Here is a 22131-nt window from a genome sequence, read left to right on the forward strand (position 1 = left end):
AGGCATTTCAGGCTGGTGAGCTGCTGCTGTGCATCAGATGCCGTCACGTTGCACATAGAAGGCGATGAACAAGGCTTTGCCACTGAACCCCTTCAACCCAGATGAAGTGTTGGAGCCTTGAATCTGCATTTACTTCAGATCTTGACACAAACTCCCATTTGACAGCGTGTCATAGCTTGTAATCAAAATTTAATTACAGCCCAATTAAACACTTTAACTTCTCCTTCCATATGTGAGGTATGATAAGAACCGGATTTACTGGAGTGCATGACTTTGCACATACTCTGCAGGCAGTGCTGCCAAATCATTTCCCTCTGTTCTGTCTGTAACTCCCATTACTGTCTGCCTTTGCCAAAATTAACTAACTGTGTGGTGTGAGCAGATGCTGAAAACATGAGCCATTGACTTAGGGTCATGCAAGAGACAGAAATGACTGTTCCCAGAAACTGTATGGTCACATTGCTCTAGGAATGAGCAGTGTATTTATCCCATTGCTGAGGGCTAGCAGTTGAAAAGAAAACAACACACATTCAAGAAAATCACTCTGGTGATCTTGTTGGGTTTAGGGCTACATTTAACTCTGAGGTGCAAATGCTCTGCCACAGATACATCTATGTTTTCTGTTACCAAAGATGCTCAATGCTGTGAAATCTAATTGACAAGCAACTGAATGCAAGGCAGCAGTGTGCCCAGGTGAAAGCCAATGGCATCCTGGCTGGTATAAGGAATGCTGTGTCCAGCAGGAGTAAGGAGGTGATTGTCCTCTCGTACTCTGCTCTGGTGAGGCCACACTTTGAGGGTTGTGTTCAGTTTTGGGCACTTCAATACAGGAGGGATGTGTAGGTGCTGGAAGCAGTGAAGAAGAGGGCAACAAAGCTGGGGAAGGGCCTGGAGAATAAATTTTGTGAGAAGTGACTGAAGGAGCTGGGGATGGTTAGTGTGAAAAAGAGGAGGCTGAGGGGAGACCTCATGGCAGTCTACAACTACCTGAAAGGAGGCTGTGGAGAGCTTGGTGTTGGTCTCTTCTCACAGGCAAATAGTGACAGAACAAGAGGGAATGGCCTCAAGCTGCCACTGGACAGGTTTAGGCTGGACATTAGGAAGAAATGTTTTCCCAGCAAGAGTGGTCAGGCATTGGGGAGGTGGTGGAGTCACCAAGCCTGGACGTGTTTAAAGGTCATTGGGATGTGGTGCTTGGGGATATGGTTTAGGATGCACCTTGTAGCATAGGGCTCTCAGTAGGGCTTGGTGATCCTGAGGGGCACCTGAATGTTTCTCTGATTTCTATGGAATGCTGGGCTTGTGTTTCTGGTACAAGGTGCAGGCAAGTTCCTAGTAAAGAAAGGGTGCTAAAGTGTTTTAAGATGCCAGAAATAAAGGTGTAGGTTCGTTGCCCTTCTTGGCATAGGATTTTGTGTGCCAGTGACTTAATCTTTTCTTTTGTTCATGACTTCTCCATCTGTAAAATGGGGCTGGTGCTTTTTCTGTCTTTGTGGCATATAGTGCCTGCAATTGATGATGTGCTGATGAGATGAAGTGGAGGGGCTTTGTAAGCCCATAAACATTCCTTTCAAGGGAACCTCGGTGCTCTCTGCAAGGACTGTTTGGTGCCCTCGTTAGCTCTCTGATGGTTTCCACATCAAGATTGTTCAGTTCAAGACTAAATGGACATTGTTTGTTGTTTTACTTTTCCTCCTCTTGAAAGAAATCTGGATACTGACAGGACTTAATTGCTGTTTTCCCTGGAACTGGGAGTTCTCAGGCTAGATCCTCCATTCTGCCAGCCAGGCCTGCTGTAAACAGAGTAAAGAGGGGAGCTGGATATGTAAACACATCCATGTGCATGTCCAGGGGGGAGTTTACATGTCTAGTGGTGCTGCTCCCAGCAGAGCAGGATGCCTTTCTTTCACAGCTGGCTTGGCTCTGCCATCCTTGCGTGGCTGTAGTCAGCTGTGTAGAGCTCAGCACCCCATTGATACGAGTCTGAGTTCAGAGCTGGGACCTGTCCTCATCAGCACAAGCAATTTCAGGCTGGTGATGGGCTAGTGGTAACCTCACAAGAGATAAAACACTGAATTATACCTATGGGAAGTAAAGACTCCACAGGTATTTATGCAGTTTCAGGTTTGTAAGTTCTTATTCTATCAAAATCTCAGTGAATTTCAGCTTCTGGGGTTTTCTTTAACCTTTTAAAAGCAAACAATGCCATTCCCTTGCCTACAAACACCTTTGCAAGTGCTCTGACCTATGCCTTTATGTCACTGTGCAAGTGTAATACAGAAGTGCAACACAATGCCACTGCGCAAGTCGATCAGCACTTCATCAGTTCCCCAACAGCAAAAAAACAAGGAGCAGCTGGGCAGTGTGCTCTGCAAAACTCCTGTCCTTTGACTTGCAGGACCTTGGATTTAATCCCACTTTCTCATCATTGTAATGAAATTAATTTGGTGGTGTCAGCTGAGCTCATGTTGCAGAACTCGCACATGGGAAGTCAGCAGCGCTGCTGCTTCCTTTGCTCAGGAGAGCCTTGGAGCTTAGCTTGTCTGGAAACTAAACCCTTCCACCTCTAGACATTCTGTCTCCTCCAGGTTGCATGTGAAATGACTTAGGGGGAGGCAGTGTGGAGAAGTCAGTGCAGTGGCAGCCTGCCTGACACCTGCCTGCCTCGTAAATGTCTGTGTGCTTCTCCTCCCCATTCATTTGTAGTTCTGATTTGTAGGTTGTGAATAACTGTTAAATTTTGCCTTGTCTCCTAAGGTGATAAAAGATGTGTGCAGCAACTGCACAGGAGCTGTCGACTCTGATGGGCCCTTGTCCAGTTCTCCAGTACACAAAACAGAGCTGGAAAAGGTAAAGTTATCCAAATGGTGGGTGCAAAATTCCTAGACACTGGTTGTATTTACCTGCTGACTCGTGCTGCTGATTTAGTCCCTGTGCTGGAGTTGTTTGCCTACAACTACCTGAAGGGAGGCTGTAGCCAGGTGGGGTTGGGCTCTTCTGCCAGGCAACCAGCAGCAGAACAAGGGGACACAGACTCAAGTTGTGTTGGGGGAGGTCTAAGCTGGATCTTAGGAGGAAGTTCTTCCCATAGAGAGTGGTTGGCATTGGAAGGGGCTGCCCAGGGAGGTGGTGGAGTCACCATCCCTGGAGGTGTTGAAGCCAAGCCTGGCTGGGGCACTTAGTGCCATGGTCTGGTTGATTGGCTAGGGCTGGGTGCTAGGTTGGACTGGATGATCTTGGAGGTCTCTTCCAACCTGTTTGATTCTATGATTCTATGACACAATATATCTTTAATGAATTTATACACTTTAAGTGCTGCTGTTTATAACTCTTTTAAGCAACAAACAATGACATGGACCAGCCAAGAATAACTTAAAACCAATTTCTTGAATTGATGCATTTGCAGCTCCCAACTCAACCAGGAGACAGTGCAGCCCTACAGGGTGCTTCAATACTTTCAATGTGTGAAAACAGAAGGGGCTTTTGAGAGACATTTTTAGCCCTGGTTACTCTGTAGTGGTTGTGCATGTGATATGGGATGAAGCAGCACAGAGCTCATGGGCAGCACTGTGTTGGTAACCACGGTACTCATGGGAGGTGAAGGCATGGGAAGCAGATGGACAGATAAAAAGAAAGTGAAGCCTTGCTGCCTTGTTTACTGACACCCATCTGAGAAAACCACTGCTATGTGGCACCTTCAGTTGCTTTGTGCCTGCAAGCATGCAAAGACAACAGCTTTGGCCCTGTCACAAGGTCACAGGATATTAGGGGTTGGAAGGGACCCAAGGAGATCATCCAACCCAACCCCCCTGCCAGAGCAGGACCACACAATCTAGCACAGATCACAGAGGAACACATCCAGACAGGCCTTGAAAGTCTCCAGAGATTGTAGGAGGTGTTGAGTTGTAACTTCACTGATTTGACTCCACTCTGAAATGTGGACCTGTTGTGTAGCTTCTGTAAAGCCTCTGACATGGGGTTTTTTTTCCCCACTCTTTTGTTTGCCATCCAAGTGGATGAGAGCTTGAAATGTGCATTTTTCTCTGTAGCAACCATCCTTTAAGATACTCTTGGGACATTTTGTTTGGCAGAGGTGCCAGTGCTGTAGAGCCACTTAACCTTTTTGCTCCTGCAGAAGCTGTCCTTCGAGAGACCGAGCTCCGACGGGGAAGGTGCTGTGGAAAATGGCATCGCTGCTGTGTGCAATGGCAAAGAGCAAGGTATGTCTGTGTCAGCTCCAGAGGAGCTTGGTGCAAGGAAAACTTGCATGTAAGGAGGGGTAGGAACCATAGAACCATAGAATGGTTTAAGTTGGAGGGGATCTCAAAGATTATCCAGTTCCAACCCCCCGCCATAGGCAGGGACAACTCCCACTAGAACAGGTTTGCTCAAGGCCTCATCCAACCTGGCCTTGACACTTCCAGGGAGGTTGTGGAGCACAGAATCACCCAATGTGATCTTTGATCACATTGGGTGATTCTGTGCTCCACAACCTCCCTGTGCAATCTGTTCCAGTGATCCACAACCTCCCTGGGCAACCTGTGCCGGTGTCTCGCCACCCTCACTGTAAAGAACCCTTTCCTAACATCTAGTTTGAATCTCCCCTCTGCCAGTTTAAACCCATTCCTCCTCATCCTATGATTACAAGACCTTGTAAATAATCCCTCCCCAGCCTTCCTGTAGGCCCCCTTCAGTTACTGGAAGGCTACTATAAGGTCTCCTTGAAGCCTTCTCTTCTCCAGGCTGCAGAGCCTCAACTCTTGTAGCCTGTTCTCATAGCAGAGCTGCTCCAGCCCTCTGAGCATCTTCATGGCCTTCCTCTGGCATGGCTTCAACAGTTCCATGTCCTTCTTGTGTTGGGGGCTCCAGAACTGCACAAAGTACTCCAGGTGGGGTCTGACAAGAGCAGAGGAAAGGGCACCTGGCTTTTGTCTTCTCGAACTAAGCAGGGTTTGACTGCTTTTATTAGGATTCCATCTCTTCTCATGAGCTCCTGTTTTTATTCAGGTTGTCTCTTTTTGTTGGTTGATCTAAACCACCCTAAAATACCACACTTTTGCTTTTTTTAACAGTCAAGAGGAAAAAAAGTTCCAAATCAGAAGCCAAGGGCACTGTGACTAAAGTAACAGGGAAAAAAATAACGAAGATCATTGGTTTAGGAAAGAAAAAGCCATCAACAGATGAACAGACCTCCTCAGCTGAAGAAGATGTGCCAACGTGTGGTAAGTGATTTTTCTCCTTGAGCTTTAAATGCACATCATAGATGAAGCTTTATAGCATTCTAGTCTAGAAACTCCTCTGAAATTGCTTTCACTCTTGTAATACTTCCCTCAATAGCAGAGGGATGCTCTCAGAGTGAAAGGGAAAATAGCTTTCGCTCTTGTGATCTTTGCCCACCAGCAGAGGGATGCTCTCAGAGTGAAAGGGAAAATAGCTTTCGCTCTTGTGATCCTTGCCCAACAGCAGGGGGATGCTCTCAGAGTGAAAGGAAAAACAACTTTCACTCTTGTGATCTTTGCCCAACAGCAGAGGGATGCTCTCAGAGTGAAAGGGAAAACAGCTTTCACCCTTGTGATCCTTGCCCAACAGCAGAGGGATGCTCTCAGAGTGAAAGGAAAAACAACTTTCACTCTTGTGTTACTTCCCCCAACAGCAGAGGGCTACTCTCAGAGTGAAAGGGAAAATTGCTTACGCTGTTGTAATATTTCCCCCAACAGCAGAGGGATGCACATCATAGATAAAACTTCTAGGATTCTAGCCTAGAAACTCCTCTTGAGTTGCTTTCACTCTTGTAATACTTCCCCAAGCAGCAGAGGGATGCTCTCAGAGTGAAAGGGAAAACAGCTTTCACCCTTGTGATCCTTGCCCAACAGCAGAGGGATGCTCTCAGAGTGAAAGGGAAAATTGCTTACACTGTTGTAATATTTCCCCCAACAGCAGAGGGATGCACATCATAGATAAAACTTCTAGGATTCCAGCCTAGAAACTCCTCTTAAGTTGCTTTCATTCTTGTATTACTTCCCCCAGCAGCAGAGGGATGCTCTCAGAGTGAAAGGGAAAATTGCTTTCTCTGTTGTAATACTTCCCCAGCAGCAGAGGGATGCTCTCAGAGTGAAAGGAAAAACAACTTTCACTCTTGTGATCTTTGCCCAACAGCAGAGGGATGCTCTCAGAGTGAAAGGGAAAATTGCTTACACTGTTGTAATATTTCCCCCAACAGCAGAGGGATGCACATCATAGATAAAACTTCTAGGATTCTAGCCTAGAAGTCGCTCTCAGAGCGACAGGGGAGTAGGAAATCAAGAGCTTACTGTTTGAAAAGAGGCTTAAAAGAAGTTGACATTTGAAATAAAATGGTAGCACAGGCTCAGGAGGAATATTGCAGAGGTGAGGGGGAAGAGAAGTATGCACAAAAAGTATAAAGGCACAAGAACTGTTTGCAAACAAATGGAGGCAAAATGAATAAAGACTGGACTATGAGATAAGCTTAGGTCAGAAAGCAGAAGAAGGTTCTTGGGGAAGGATCAGGTCTGTTGTGATGGATCATGGTGAGGTTTTATAGGATAGCATTCAAGACAGCAGCTGACTGGCCTCAGACAAAGTGATTTGATTGTAATTGAGGGTTCCTAAAGTGGGGTAGATTGGGCAAAACTTAATGAAGTAACAAATTGCTGGTAAGCTGTTTTGGCTCCTAATATTGATCACTCCCTAGGACAGCTGCAGTGCTTGGCAGCCCCAAAGAAGCACATGTAAAGGCATGCAGGAAATGCTCCTATTTTTTATCTTCTCTGTAGCATTTGCTCACAGTTTAGGATGCTGTGCAGTGCACTTAGCTGAAGTCCTCACAGCTCTGGTATTTTCAAACAATGCAATAGTTTTGCATCCTCCTTGCTGTGCTTCAGTCTTCAGTAACACTTCCACAGGTGAATGTTTGAATCCAACCTTCTCCCAATTCCTTCCAAAAATAAGTGTCTGGAGAAAGAAAACTGTGAAGGAATTGAACTGGATTCTGAATTTGAATTTGTTTTTTTCCCCTCTTGATTGATTAGGAAAGCTTTGGGAAACCCAGAAATCTGTGATGAGGCAGCCAGTGGCAGAACTCATTGGTGCATAAAGTGTGATATGCACTGGCCCAGTGTGAAAGAAACAGATCTGTGGACCACCAGTGAGAACTTTGTGGATCACAGGTGGCTCTCAAGCCACACTTTGGGATTCATTCACACAAGCAATCTTTGATTAAATAAGTGTGTATATCTATACATCAGCTAAGTACAGAAGTGATTTGTTAAGCAAAGGAACAGCTGTGTCCAGCCAGCTGCATTGTCTGAAGCATCTGGCTTCCTTAAAGCTCAAACTTCAAGGTCTCATGCTCTGTTGATTATTGTATGTTATGTGAGATTTTACCCACAGCTGTACAAGCTAATTCCTGGTATTTCTACCATGATTTCAGCTATGGACATAAATATAGGCATTACTGTTGGCTGCATTTGGCTCTGCTGGACACCACCTGCAGGATTTTTAGGGCAATAACTAAGTGTCTAGGTTTGGGTCGCTGCAGGGAGTCTTTGCAGATGCTCTCCACCAGAAATATGGCTTAGTTCAGTGTCCTCTGGGAGACTGTTCTATAGTCAAAGGCTTTTACAGTTTAGAAGGCTCTATGTCTAACAAAGGGAAAAGCCCAGCAGAGCCACAGGTGACACCCAGCTAGAATAGAAACTAAAGCTCACCTGCTCTTGGAGTGATGGCAGAGCTCTTCTCTGCAGCATTCCTGGTCCCTCACTGGCTGGGCTAAGCTGAAGTGCTAATGCCCCAGCTGGGATCACACTCCAGACATTTTGTTCATGTCAACTGTTGCAGGTTTAAGTGGGGATGTGTAGGAGGAAAAGTACAAGATCCTGCTTGGTTCAGCTGAAGGAGGAGGGTTTGGAAGTGCTTTTGTGCGAGGTGTGTTGGGAGCAGAGGGGAGAAACAAGAACTGTCTGACAAAAAGGGCTCTCACTCCATGACAAGCCAGCTGGCTTGCATAAGAAGGGTTTTCCATTTCTAGGGATTATGGCATAACACAGACAGCTACACAGGATTTTGTTACAGGAAAAGGAGAGGGAGCTGGAGAGTGTGATCATCACACATCCTCCTTTTTTATGGCACCTTCCAAGATTGTGCACAGTTCTGATCTGCTGTATCCTGTTGGATCAGGCTCTGACACTGGAGCCATAATGTTGGAAGGGGAAGCCAGAAAAATTAATGATAAGTCATAGCTTTAATGCAAACCAAAGAGATAGCTATCCAACAAGATTAAATGAAAATCAGACCTGACATAGAGGGCAGTTTTTTCCACATCAGTACCATTTGTTGGAAGCAGCAGCAAAGTGGATTCATGGAGTGTTGGTAATGTGGAAGCAAAAGTCAAAGGGTTTTTTTGTTTCTTTCAGTCCCAAACTAAATAAAACAGAAAAATTGGGCATTGTCTTGACTTTAAAGCTCAAGCCTGGAAGGGTTGTTGCCATGGGACAGAGAAGGAAGAACAGAAAGCACTGCCCAGAGAATGGTATTTTGTGCCTTGACTGTATCCAGTGTAGAGCATGATAAGAGAGGTGGGGCTTTGAAAAGGCAGTTTGCTCATGGAGTTTTGATTTGGTGCAAGAGTACTGTGTTATCCTCAGGAAAAGAATAATCTTTGTTTAAAGCTTTGTCTTAAAGCCTGGCTACATTTCATATCCATTTACTTTCTGAGTTTTAAGCCAATATGAGTTTTATTTTCCTTGGCAGTGTTTTAAATCTTACTTTACAAGTGCTGCACACCAAACATGCATCCTGCTTTCTAAATGAAAGGCTGAACATGTAACATCAGTGCTTAGTAGGTCTCTAAAACACTGATTTCTGGGTGCTGCAGAAGGTAGCTCATCACCTAATTCTGTCAGCTCTCATTTCCCCAGGAGATTTTTTATCCTAGCAGGCAACAGCCACAGTGATCAAAGCCGTTACAAATGGACAAGGTGAATCCCCTAAACGAGCACATCAGTTTGTTCCTTTTTATCAGTGTCCTTTTCCCATTCTTACTAGAGATGTGGTGGGATTACAGAAACACTCAGGTTGGAAAAGCCTTGAGGGGTCACAGAATCACAGAGACATTCAGGTTGGAAAAGCCTTGAGGGTCACAGAATCACAGAGACATTCAGAGTGGAAAAGCCTTGAGGGTCACAGAATCACAGAGACATTCAGGTTGGAAAAGCCTTGAGGGTCACAGAATCACAGAGACACTCAGGGTGGAAAAGCCTTGAGGGTCACAGAATCACAGAGACATTCAGGGTGGAAAAGCCTTGAGGGTCACAGAATCACAGAGACATTCAGGGTGGAAAAGCCTTGAGGGTCACAGAATCACAGAGACATTCAGGGTGGAAAAGCCTTGAGGGTCACAGAATCACGGAGACACTCAGGGTGGAAAAGCCTTGGGGGTCACAGAATCACAGAGACATTCAGATGGGAAAAGCCTTGGGGGTCACAGAATCACAGAGACACTCAGGTTGGAAAAGCCTTGAGGGTCACAGAATCACAGAGACACTCAGGTTGGAAAAGCCTTGGGGGTCACAGAATCACAGAGACATTCAGGTTGGAAAAGCCTTGAGGGTCACAGAATCACAGAGACATTCAGATGGGAAAAGCCTTGAGGGTCACAGAATCACAGAGACATTCAGGGTGGAAAAGCCTTGAGGGTCACAGAATCACAGAGACATTCAGATGGGAAAAGCCTTGGGGGTCACAGAATCACAGAGACATTCAGGTTGGAAAAGCCTTGAGGGTCACAGAATCACAGAGACACTCAGGTTGGAAAAGCCTTGAGGGTCACAGAATCACAGAGACATTCAGATGGGAAAAGCCTTGAGGGTCACAGAATCACAGAAACATTCAGATGGGAAAAGCCCCTCAGGATTACCGAGTCCAGCCGATAACCCTACTCTACAAGAGGCACCCTAAACCCTATCCCCAAGCACCACATCCAAATGAGTTCTAAACACATCCAGGATTGGTGACTCGACCACCTCCCTGGGCAGCCCTGGGTTGGTGTGTTCCTGCTCAGCCTAACACCCAGCAGCCATTTGCCTGTGAGCAGGATCGCTTCTTTGCTTGCACAGTCAAAGTTTCTCATCAGAAGAAGTGGGGCAGGGCCATTTGCCTCTCTTCCTAAAATCCATCTGGACTTTCTGTTTTAAGAGGGAAAAGTTGGCCTAGCATTCCATTGAAAAGCAAGTTTCTCTTCTTTTTCTCTCTTTAGGAAAGAAAGCAGGAGTGCAGCGGCTCACGTTTCATTTTATTGCAGGATATCTCAACGTGCTCTCCAACAACCGCTGGCGTGAGCGCTGGTGCAGAGTGAAGGAGAATAAACTCATTTTCCACAAGGACAGGACGGATCTGAAGACACACATTGTTTCTATCCCTCTCCGTGGCTGTGAAGTCATCCTGGGACTGGATTCAAAGCATCCCCTGACCTTCCGCCTGCTCCGGAACGGGCAAGAGGTTGCCGTGCTCGAGGTGCGGCGCTTGCTAATGGCTCTGATTTGTAGGAACACCCACAAGCTAAATGAGAGCAGCACTTCCATGCAACCTGGCCAGTCAAAAAAAAAAAACCCTCATCTTTGGAATAATATTATTGCAGAGCTGGTTAATAAATACTGGAAAGAGGAGAAAAAAGTATTAAGAGCTGTAGGGAGAGAGATGAGATTTAATGCAGTTCAGAAATCCCCTCAGTGAGATGCATTTCTCTGCACTGACCTTCCCTTGACCTGCTGCTAAAATATCCCTGCTCCTTCTCTAGGCACACTTTTACACGAGGGATGTAATTGCTTTGAGTAAATAACCTAATAACAGCAATAATTAAATCATGGGTCACTCTTAATGGGACCTCTGGAGCTCTTAGCTCTCATTTGTTTGATACTGACATGGACTCCTTTTCCTCCGTCTCTATCTGCAGTGAGGTAATGCTGCAGAAAGCAAACAGTGTGCCAACAGGCTGGGGAGGTCTTCTGGCTCAGTTAACAAATTAATCATCATGTACTCACTGACACACTCCTGGCACTATCAAGGTCACACCTGCATCTCTGTTATGTGGGTTAAGAGTGTTTTGAGGGCCTTGGTTCATCATAGTTTGAAAGCTGAAATGAGAAGCCCAGGCGTAATGAAGATAGAGGGGGAGGCAACTCGTTGCTTTCAGTGGTAGAGTGATCACTGTGACCACTTTGGACTTCCAACTGCAGGGCACATCAATCTCCTGCCCCTGCAACAAGGCCTAGTGGATGTGAACAGTTCATAGAAAACTAGAGAGCAGCTCAAGGAACAGTGAATGGCAATGAAATACTTCAAACTGAGAGGAAACCACACAGTTTCCTTCTCCCCTCCATGTTCCCATTATTATTCAGTTTGCTACTGTTCATCTTGGCAATTGGTGACTAGAAGCAAAACATGGAAAATTAAAAACTCCTTGCTTAGCAATTGATGTTTGTCCTTGTGCCTTTAGGGAAATGAGTGCCATCACTGAGACAAATGCCATGGAAGCTTTCAAAAAGCAACATCAAAATCTCATCTTTCATTCCCTTCCCACCCCTCTCCTTGGTTTGTTTCTTTGTCACACTAAGTCTTCTCCTTCTGCTAACTCCAGTAAGCATGACTTAAATCTAAAGCCCCTAGCCTTCAGTGATTACTTTTATTTCTCTGTTTTTGGAGACTGCCCACTTTGTATTACAGTGTAAGTGATGACCACATAGCTTGTTGAAGGTGGGCTCCATCTAGCAAAGCAGGTTATTTAATAACCCAGTTCCTGGGTCGTTTTAGGAGTTCAGCAGAGTGAAAGCAGAGCCTCTCACACAATGTGACAGCAATTTAAGGGCAACAAAGCTGGTGAGGGGCCTGGAGCACAAATCCTGTGAGGAGAGGCTGAGGGAGCTGGGCCTGTTTAGCCTGGAGAAGAGGAGGCTCAGGGGTGATCTTATTACTGTCTACAACTACCTGAAGGGGCATTGTAGCCAGGTGGGGGGTGGCCTCTTCTCCCAGGCAACCAGCAATAGAACAAGGAGACACAGTCTCAAGTTGTGCCAGGGTAGGTATAGGCTGGATGTTAGGAGGAAGTTCTTCACAGAGAGAGTGATTTCCCATTGGAATGGGCTGCCCAGGGAGGTGGTGGAGGCACTGTCCCTGGGAGTCTTCAAGAAAAGACTGGATGAGGCACTTAGTGCCATGGTCTAGTTGATTGGTTAGGGCTGGGTGCTAGGTTGGACTGGCTGAGCTTGGAGGTCTCTTCCAACCTGGTTGATTCTATGATTTGTCAGCCAAAGGTAGTGCAACACTTTCCAACAGTGCTCAGCTCAGTGGAAGAGTGACCACCTGACCTATGTTCTCACCCTCTCTTTGCAGGCATCCTCCTCTGAAGACATGGGCAGGTGGATAGGAATTCTGCTGGCAGAAACAGGGTCTTCCACGGACCCTGGAGCTCTGCACTACGACTACATCGATGTGGAAATGACAGCAAGCGTCATTCAGGCTGCCAAGCAAACCTTCTGGTGAGAGATGTTCAGCTACCCTTGTGTTACCAGTTCTCTGAGAGCTGATATTCCTGTCTTGACTCCAGCACCAAGGCAGTTTATCAAAATTCACCTCCCACTCTGCCAGCTCTTGAGCTCCTGAAGAGTGCCAGCATAGCAGCATCTTAGACGCCATTAATTATGCTGTTGGCATCCTGTTAAGTTCTGTGCAAGATGCAGGCACTCTCCAACTAGAGTCAGATTTTAACTCACTCTTTCAGTTAATCTGTATATGGAGTTCTAGATTTTAATCCTTTATTTTGCCTGAAGACCTAGAGCTATCATGGGAGGAGGACAAATGTGCTGAAATATGCAGCTGTGTAGTTGCGTTTGTCTGCTGGCTGTATTTGGTGTGCACATAGCCAGTATCTACAGCATGTATTGGCTAATGCAAACTGCACACCAACAATGTATAGCAAACTTCAGTCTTGGATAGTCATACTCTCAGTGTTTCCTTCTCATAGAATGGTTGGGGTTGGAAAGCATCTCTGGAGGTATTTCGTCCAGACCCCTCCCCCAGATAAAGCAGGTGCTTATGTCCAGGTGGGTTTGGAATCTCTCCAGAGAAGAAGACTCCACAGCCTCTCTGGGGAGCCTGCTTCAGGGCTCCAGCAGCCTCAAACTAAAGAGGTTTCTCCTTCATTTCAAGCAAAACTTCCTGCTTGCACCCATTGCCCTTCATCCTATCACTGGGTGCAACTGAGAAGAGCCCAGCCCCATCCTCATGATCTCCACTCTTTAGGTATTTATATACATTTACAAGAGGCTCTCTCAAGTCTGCTCTTTTCCAGCCTAGAAAGCCCAAAGTTCTCAATTTCTTTATGATTAATTAAAAAATTCATCAAGCTCACAGCAGTCCAATTAACTCCAGGGTTTTGGTTGGAGAGGTGGAAACTAGGAAGGTGTCTGGGGCACAGCATGGAAACTTTCAAATTGCAAATCACTGCTGCGAGTTCCCCTTTCCTGATGCTGTGCTGAGAAAAGCAAGGCACACGTAGCACAGAGTGTGATTTACATGGTCACATCAGTGTAGGCATTGAAGCAGTACTTGGGGGGGAAGTCTATCATTTTGCTTTGTCTGAAGTTGTTTAGGGGTGAAGGAACAGTTGGGACAGGCACAAGGCCTCGGTGCCAAAGCTGCTCACGGCTTCCAGTGATTGGAAGGTGAGTGGCATGAGAAGATAGCTGGCAACAGCAGCCTCTTGCTGCAAAATCAGCCTCTCCCCACAAGTCTGGATACATTTGAGACTTACACCCCCATCTCCCTATCATAGCCTGAAATTAACTGAAGATGGGGGTGGATCCCAAAAGCAAAAGCTTTGGTTTCCCAAAAGAAGAGTCTCCATTAGCAAGGTGTCAAGATAACTTTAAAGAGAGGGAAAAAAATTGTCCAGCTTCATTCAGGATTGGGTTTGAGTGACTTCTGATAGAAATCAGAGTGGCTCAGTGCTGCCACAAGCCCACTTTTGTGAAAACCAGATCGTTTTGGTAGAATCAAAATGCACTTAGCTTAGCCTTATGTTAATATTTGTTTTGAAGTTAATAGGGCTCAAAAAGTTTATCCTGTGTTGACATGTGTTTCTGCTTTAGTCAGCATCTTGCAGTAACCACATTTAAAGCAGAAGTAAAATGGAAACCTTTTCCCCCCTGAATACTGCATGGCTTTCCTTTTCTGAACAAATGTGATATTAATTGGAGCCAAGTGAAAAAACACATGCAACTAAACCACATCTTGGAAAGGAATGTCAGACAACTTGCAAAAGAGCAGAATTCCCCTATTAAGAATTAGTTAAAATTCGTTGGATGTCTTTAAAAGGCTGTAAGAGCTTGTTGATAAGCAGCTAGAGTAGCTGGCTGCTGATTTTCAACTGCTTCTAGAAAATGAGAAGCTATAATCATCCTCAGGGTTTAAATGCTGCTGTTTCTTGCCCTTGGTAGCCTGAGCATTGCTGCTCCACATTCACTGCAGTTATCACTGAAGCCACCTCAGGATTAGTGGTTCTGTGTTCCCTGAGACCGGTGCTTGGCAGAGCAATTGAGGCTTCACTAATGGCCCCAACGCTTCTATTTATCTGAAAGAGTAGGCAACTAGGGAAGGTTGAGGACAAAAAGGGCTTCCTAGCAGGTTTGTTCCATCTCGTTTGCCCTGTAGTAGTTTCACAAAACAATTAACTGACACTGGATACATCTGTAAACAGAATTAATGAGACTTAGTGAAGTAATGCTCGTGAAGTGCTTGCAGACAATTAGATCAGTCTTAGCTTCCTTTGGTGGTGGGGATAGTTACTACAGGCGCATCAGGTGTCATTAATGGATGTACTGGTTTTCAGACAGGGTTGTTATGCCTCACTCTTAAGGCACTTCAAAAGAAAGAAATACAATAACGACTCCAAATGCAGCCTTTCAAGGCTAACCAGGAACGCTTGGGTAAGGCTCTTCATTAAGAGGAACAGTCATCAGATGCAGCCTTTGAGTAATACCTGCCAAAGAAAGAGATAAAGTCAAGTTAAAGCCATTTTTAATCACAGAATTTATCTCGTGGCTTTTGAAGCTTGTTTGAAGTAACTAAAACTCCTGTCTAAGGATTGTTCCACCCCCACCCTGCCCTGAAGGGTTCATACCGACCTGAGCAGGTCTGTCCCTCCTGGTTCATACCCGACCTGAGCAGGTCTGTCCCTCCTGGTTCATACCCGACCTGAGCAGGTCTGTCCCTCCTGCGAGCCTGGGTCTCCCATGGTTCAGGTGAGCCACAGCTGGAGGAGGTCTGTCTCCCTCTGAATGAGAAAGTCAGTGGGCTCCACGTCGTTCCAAAGCCAAAGGAAAGCAACTGTTGAAACCACAGCATTCTTGAGCTCCAGCCAGCACTGCAGAAGTCCTCCTTTGCTTCGGTAGGGCTTTATCATATTCTCCGAGTGTCAGCGCAGAGCCTGAATAGCTTCATTGTGCTAAAGCTCATCATAGATGAACAGAAAAAAACAGCTAAACACAGCAACTACAGCCAGCACCCGTGAGCAATGCTGCAGAGGATCAATGAATGAGTCATGAGTCCCTAGCCTAACGAGCCGGGGGGCCACCGAGGCCCCCCGGCCTTTTTGGATCCCACTCCCACACACCCGGTGCACACCACAGGGACTTACCTGTGGTGACGGGAGGAGGATCCCTCTGCCCAGATGGGCAAACTTGGGCTGCTGCCCTTCCTGGAGCTGCTTATAAAGGGGAGTGGACAGGGAGGGCAAAGTGGTCACACCTGGGGTGGGAGGAGACTCCAACAGCACACAGGTGCTCTGAGTTTGGGGGCAAATGCAGTATGGGGGTGGGAAAGGGGTAGATGGAAAGCTTTGTTTTCCCATTCACCTGCACCTGGAGCTGTAGGATCTCACTCTGTACCTCATTCAACTTCAGCAGTTGCTACAGAGCAAAACTCAGGGGTCGTTATCACTCCTGGGCATGCTCCTCTCACTGTCTGCGTTGTTAGACTTTTCAAGTCTGCCTTAGTCTGTGATGTCCTACACATCTTCTGCTGAAGAATTCCAGTAAAACCCCTTTTGCAGTTTCCAGAGGACTCAGATCCCAGACAGTGCTGGAAGCCTGATGCCTTTGTGCACACTCTACCCAGGCAGAAGTCCTGACATGCAAAAGAAAAAATGCTCAGATTTGGAGGAAGAAGTTATTCAGCAGATGTTGCTAGATATGTGAAGTCAGAGTTCATCAAAATGCCACTTTTGTGTGTGTGGTTTTTTGCTGTATTTGATTCTTGTTTCTCCCAGTTCCCAAGCTTGCACCACCCCTGGCGTGCATGCACCCAGAACACCTGCTTCTTCTGCCTTATGCAGACAGCAAGGGAACTTCTGCTGCCCACTGGCAAGCTAGTTTCTAATGCAGATCAGCAGGTTCCCATGTAAATGTGCCAGTGAGCAGTTACAGCTGCTGCCCTCCTGGCTTACACAGTCGCATGGAGCACAGGAACATGTGGTGCAGTCTTGGCTGCTGCCACCAACCTGTGTGTCCCAACAGAGGGAAAACTGCTCTGCAGAAAGTGAGAACATACTTAGAGATTCATAAGGTGGATTGGGTTGGAAGGCACCTTATAGATCATCTCATTCTAACTCCCTGCCATGGGCAGGGACACCTTCCACTAGTCCAGGTTCCTTAAGGTCTCAGCCAGTCTGGGAGGGGACATCCACAACTTCCCTGGGCAGCCTGTTCCAGTGTCTTTCCACCCTCCCTGTAAAGAATCAATGTGCTTTCAGGCTCCATAGTCAATCACCACTGAACCATCAGGTGGACTTGGGTTCAGCTGCTGTTTTCTTGTTAGAATCACAGAATATTAGAGGCTGGAAGGGACCTCCAGAGGTCATCGAGTCCAACCCCTCTGCCAACAGCAGGATCATCCAGGGTAGTCCACACAGGAATGCATCCAGGCGGGTTTTGAAAGTCTCCAGAGAAGGAGACTCCACAACCCCCTGGGCAGCCTGCTCCAGTGCTCCATCACCCTCCCTGTAAAGAAGTTTCTCTACGTGTTGGGGTGAAACCAATGCTCTAGTTTGGACATTGCAAATACCCATCCTAGTGGTATATTGCTAGGCATCTGGATACAGGTCTGGGGAAAGCACAGAAACGGCTCCCAAGGTTCAGTGCCCTCCTTCAGCTCTGTCTTGCCTTTCTGGTGACCACAGACCGTTCATGCAAACTGCAGCTGCTCAGCATAGCACAAGCCCTTGGCAAGACCATGTCACTGCAGGCCTGCAGAAACTAAGCAGCTGCTGTCTGGTGGCCTACACTTGACTGAATGCGATGTGTTCATGACCAGCACTTTCTAACAGACCATGTTGTTTTGCTTCACCCAGTTTCATGAACAGGAGAGGCCTCTCCACCAGCCCGTACCGGGGGAGCAGTGCCAATGGCTACGCCTGCCCCACTGGAGTGGCACTTCACTATGATGATGTTCCCTGCATAAATGGAGCGGTAAGAGCTGCACTTGCACAGCACAAATGGTTTGCATGTGGTGGAGGCAGGGGTGGCTGAAAAGTGTTATTATCTGCAAAGCCCCACCGGGCAGTTTCCAAATGGCAAACCCCCCCTCCCTCCCTTTTTCATCGTGGGCTGCAAACTCCTCTCACACCTACAGAGTCTGAGGGGTGTGGGGGTTGTGTTGCTTACATTAGCCCGCACATGAGCCAACCTGCACTTAGAAAGCAGCTGCCTGCTGACGCGTTGTTGCCAAGCCCTTGAAAACAATACTCGCTTGAGGGGGGTTATTTGTTAGCTCAAGGTTAAGGACTTGGTTACACCAGGTACTTTTTGGTGTCTGTGGCAAGTGAAAACAAGACAAAACCCAAGCACTCAGTGCCTGGGACTGCATTGCTCCTGCCAGTGAGTTCTGCTCGTGCCAGTGAGAACCACAGTGGCCACTTCACTTCCACCTTCATAAACAGCAGAGCTGAGAGTAGGCAGATATCTGATAGGGTTTAATACAAGTGGGTGTCAACTCAGACTGGATGTGAGGAGGAAGTTCTTCACTATGAGAGTGGTGAGGCCCTGGAATGGGTTGCCCAGGGAGGTGGTTGAGGCCCCATCCCTGGAGGTGTTCAAGGCTAGGCTGGATGAGGCTGTGGCCAGGCTGAGCTAGAGTAGGGTGTCCCTGCCCATGGCAGGGGGGTTGGAACTAGATAATCTTTGTTGTCCATTCCAACCCTGACTGATTCTTTGAGTCTATAATATGTGGTCCTCAGGAAGATTTACAGGGAAGCTACTGCCTGTGTCAGCTTTTTAATTTTGAGCTGCTTCATAAAGGCCCCTGCATCTCAAGAGAAATTCTGTTTCAAAGTGTCTTAGTAACACCAGAAAGATGATAGAAAGCTCCTCTTGGGAATAACACTCAACCACATGTGTGGTGAGGAGTCTCTTTGTGTAGTTCTTGGATGTGCATATGCCTTTGTGTGAGCAGTGCAGTGCCACAGCCAGGATGGATTAAGGGAGGATATTTGGCAATCAGGTTGGTTTAAGATTGAATGAATCACTGGAGTATTGTTGAGCTTTCCATCTTTCTGAAAAGGGGAAAAAAAGGACTGGCCTGTAGCTATTTTAGCTGGTTAGTTCAGAATAACAACTCTCCAACAAGTAAAATGTAATGCTAGCTGGTATTCACTGGAAAGACCTAGAGCCTGAGGAAAGAAAAAGGCAAAAACCCTCTTGGCATCTGCTAACTGTTAGGCCATATTACTTTTAACAACTCATGTACCAGATGTAATCCCACAGAGTGATCTGTGTAGCCTGTGAGTGTCTCCTTGTTAACACAGCCTGCCTGTGCCTCAGTGCTACAGCTGGCAAGCGAAGGTGCAGGCTGTGAACAGCAAGGGTAATTCCAGAGCACCACTTTGCTCAGACCCTGGAAACCAGACAGAGCAGGGGCTATAAGCCACAAAATGCTTCCTTTCTACACTGTCCTCCCTCTCCTTTTGAAGAGCTTTGCTCTGAACACTTCTACTCAAGCTCTCTACAACTACCTGAAAGGAGGTTGTAGAGAGGTGGGGGTCAATCTGTTCAAGCAACTAACAAGTGACAGGACAAGAGGAAATGGCCTCAGGTTGCACCAGGGGAGGTTTAGGTTGGATATGGGAAGAAATTCTTTACTGAAGGGATTATCAGCCATTGGAACAGCTTGCCCAGGGTAGCAGTGGAGCCCTAATGCCTGGAGGTGTAGATGTAGTGCTTGGGGATACGATTCAGTCAAGGACTTGTCAGTGTGTGGTTAATGATAGGATCTTAAGGGTCTGTTTTCACTCTAGGCCATTCTGGGTGACCCTGTCAGCAACAACCACCTGCTGGCTGCACGCTCGGGGCTCGCTAACGCTCCAAGTGCTACTGGTTGGATTTCACTGGGGAGGCTGTGCCTGGTGTCCTGTGTACTAACTGCCAAAGTGTGTGTGTTGCAGTGGGAACCAGAAGATGGCTTTGCTTGCCCTCGTAGCAGGAGCACTGGAGAAGACTTGCTCTATGATAACGCAGGCCTGTACGATAACTTGCCGTCTCCCAAAATCTTTGCGCGCTACCCGCCAGCCGCCAGCAAGCCCAATAGGTTGTCTGCTGACAAACTCTCCTCTAACCATTACAAACACCCTGTCTCATCCAGTCTGTCTTCTGCTCAGTCTGTCACTAATACCTCTGCTGTGGGGAGGGGATCTGCCTCGCAGGTACTGTACTGTTTAATATGTAACCAAGCTTTTGATTTCTTGGCTGCTCTGCTTACCCTGTTGTTACCTTAAGGGTTTTGGGCTAGGTCAGTCTTTAGTGTTTGCACTTGGAGCTTAGTTACAAGCCCACTGCAGGTGATGCCAAATTGGATATTCTGTTGAGGAATAGAAGTGTTGGCACCTGGGTAAGGCTTTCTCCACCAGTTCTTGACCATTCAGAGATGGTAATAACAGAAATAGATGTGACCTTGCTGACCTTCCTACCTGAATGCATTTCTAGCTGCCTGCTGTCTCCTCGGGCAGTGATGACTTCAGAAAACAGAAAGTGAAATAAGACCTGACCCACAAGTTTACTTGTCTAGAATTTTACTCTCTATTTTGTATATCTCAAGGTCTTATGTATGGGGAATATGCAATGATCTCAGAACTTACATATATACCAAATGTGTCTGTGCCTCTATATATACTATTTATATTTAGAGTGTATATATATATACACACACTAAATGTGTCTGTGCCTCTATATATATATTTAGTGTGTATACATATACATATATATATACACTAAATGTGTCTGTGCCTCTATATATATATTTAGTGTGTATACATATATGTATATATATATATATACACACTAAAGTGTGTATGTGCCATATTCCAATCACTGCCTCTTATTTTCTTTCCCTGGATAAAAAAAAACCCTAAGCTTATGTCTCTGCTTCTTTCTGAGAGTGGCCTCAGGCTTCTGGACCTCAGGTGAACTGAGAAGCTACAGAGCAGATGAAAACCTGTGTGCTCAGGCTTGGTAGCAGACAGGCAGAGCCTGGCAGGGGTCAGAGCAAGACTTGCTCACAGCCATGCCAAGGACCCTCTCCAGAGCCTGTAGCCAGTCTCCAAAAGCTGGTCACTGGCATGAGCCTGTGAATGTATGGCAGAGATGGGTGGGTTTCAATCTAATGTGAAGTGGAGCAGCCAGATGAGTGCTGCTCTTGTATAAGGTACCTTTCTTAGCGTGTGATACATCACTTAACCTTTACAAAAACACATGTTGGAATATGAGAATTCAGTGAAGTGGCAGAATTGAAGGTGAACCTAAGCAATAAATTGCCCTGACCCTTGCTGCAGCAGCAGTGGGCTTCTTGTTGCACTCCCAGTTCAGTCCTCAAAAGCCTTTGGAAGCTTGGAGGTCTGTGACAAATCAGGACAGTGTTGCTCTTCCCAGGGTTCAGATTATTGCAGGAGAGCCTTCCATATGGAAAGCCCATGGACATGAAATGTGCAGTTTCTGGTGACCTCCTTGTTTGGCCATTTTGAAAGAGTTTTGTTTTGAGTAAGTAAATAATAGCTAGAGGTCGTGGGAGAGGAAATTGATGTGGCAACTCCTGGCATTTAAAAATATGTAATATGTTGCTTAGAGGAGAAAAAAATGTATTCATGCACTGCAAGGATGGTAGGGTTATAGTCAGTAAATAAAAAACCAGCTGGATTTTTATGTGGCAGACCTTGGGAAGGTTTTCTGCCTTGACAAACCTGTGCTTCAGGAACCTTTATTGTGCAAACTTACTCAGGCACCATTCAGTTCAGTCTGCCTCACAAGGATTTTCCTAATTCAGTAAATGCCAGAGTTTTAAATAATTTGGGGACAGTGATGCCACCAGAGATGAGGAGCTCCTGCCCTTGTTCTCCTGCAGGTGCTGGTGTGGCTCCTGCTGAGCAGGCAGCTCGCAGAGCCATCTCTGGAGGAAGCGCCGTCTCCAGCTCAATCAATGTGCGCCATTAAGTTTCTGAGCAGGCAGCTCTTTGTCAAGCTTTGCCCTTGATGAAAGGGTGACTGCGACACCAGTGGCATGGGAATAGCTGGAGCTGATCTGTACTTTTCTTCCCTAACAGTTCAAAGGCAAGAAGTCCCCTGTGACTGCTAATGGGGTCACTGGAAAAGGGAGAACTTTAAATAGCCAGCCGAAGAAACCGGAGTCGGTGTCGTGTGTGAAGCGCACTGCATCCAGTAAGTACCCACTGCTGCCTCACTGCTGAGCAGAGTCATGAGCATACCCAAAACAGCTGCCTTAGCAAACAAGCTAACTGCTGAGATTCTTCTGTGGCTGAGAGGCTGAGCAGGAGATGCCCACCAAGGCTTTGAATGGGAGACACTGTGTGCTTTGGGAGCAGATCAGTACATGGCCCTGTCACGAGGTAAAGGTTGTCAGATGGAAAGTGGTAAACGTGAAACGTGGACCTGTGGCTGTTAGTTCTCAGAGTGGCAGGGGGAAAAAAGTGGGTATTGATTCTTCATTTAGGTGAGAGAGTAATTCTGTATTCCTGTTGGAAGAGGAGGGTGAGGAGCTGAGAAAGACACGAGACTGTTA

General features: G+C 46.6%; 1 protein-coding gene and 1 long non-coding RNA gene across 7 annotated transcripts in view; one reads left to right on the forward strand and one right to left on the reverse strand.

Moving 5' to 3' along the window:
- Window positions 1-22131, forward strand: part of AFAP1 (actin filament associated protein 1) — a 125798-nt gene that overhangs the window by 88717 nt on the left and 14950 nt on the right. Inside the window, exons 7-14 of one of the 4 annotated variants that reach the window (XM_064151642.1) lie at window positions 2758-2850; window positions 4136-4220; window positions 5073-5222; window positions 10274-10530; window positions 12406-12551; window positions 17420-17537; window positions 19508-19765; window positions 21656-21770. In XM_064151642.1, coding sequence (XP_064007712.1) covers window positions 2758-2850; window positions 4136-4220; window positions 5073-5222; window positions 10274-10530; window positions 12406-12551; window positions 17420-17537; window positions 19508-19765; window positions 21656-21770 — 1222 coding nt within the window. The remainder of the gene's footprint in view (window positions 1-2757; window positions 2851-4135; window positions 4221-5072; window positions 5223-10273; window positions 10531-12405; window positions 12552-17419; window positions 17538-19507; window positions 19766-21655; window positions 21771-22131) is intronic. The other 3 variants (XM_064151643.1, XM_064151644.1, XM_064151645.1) reach the window with 3 other exon arrangements.
- Window positions 13215-15747, reverse strand: LOC135179621 (uncharacterized). 3 transcript variants are annotated; one of them, XR_010304055.1, is made up of 3 exons: window positions 15710-15747; window positions 15198-15523; window positions 13215-15052 (listed from the first exon to the last, which is right to left on the reverse strand). It is a non-coding gene; the product is annotated as an uncharacterized LOC135179621 (long non-coding RNA). The 3 variants fall into 3 exon arrangements; XR_010304057.1 differs by having other exon boundaries at window positions 15198-15399; window positions 15710-15745; XR_010304056.1 differs by having other exon boundaries at window positions 15198-15517; window positions 15710-15745.

This window comes from Pogoniulus pusillus, chromosome 11 (assembly GCF_015220805.1).
Source record: "Pogoniulus pusillus isolate bPogPus1 chromosome 11, bPogPus1.pri, whole genome shotgun sequence".
Lineage (NCBI taxonomy): Eukaryota > Metazoa > Chordata > Aves > Piciformes > Lybiidae > Pogoniulus > Pogoniulus pusillus.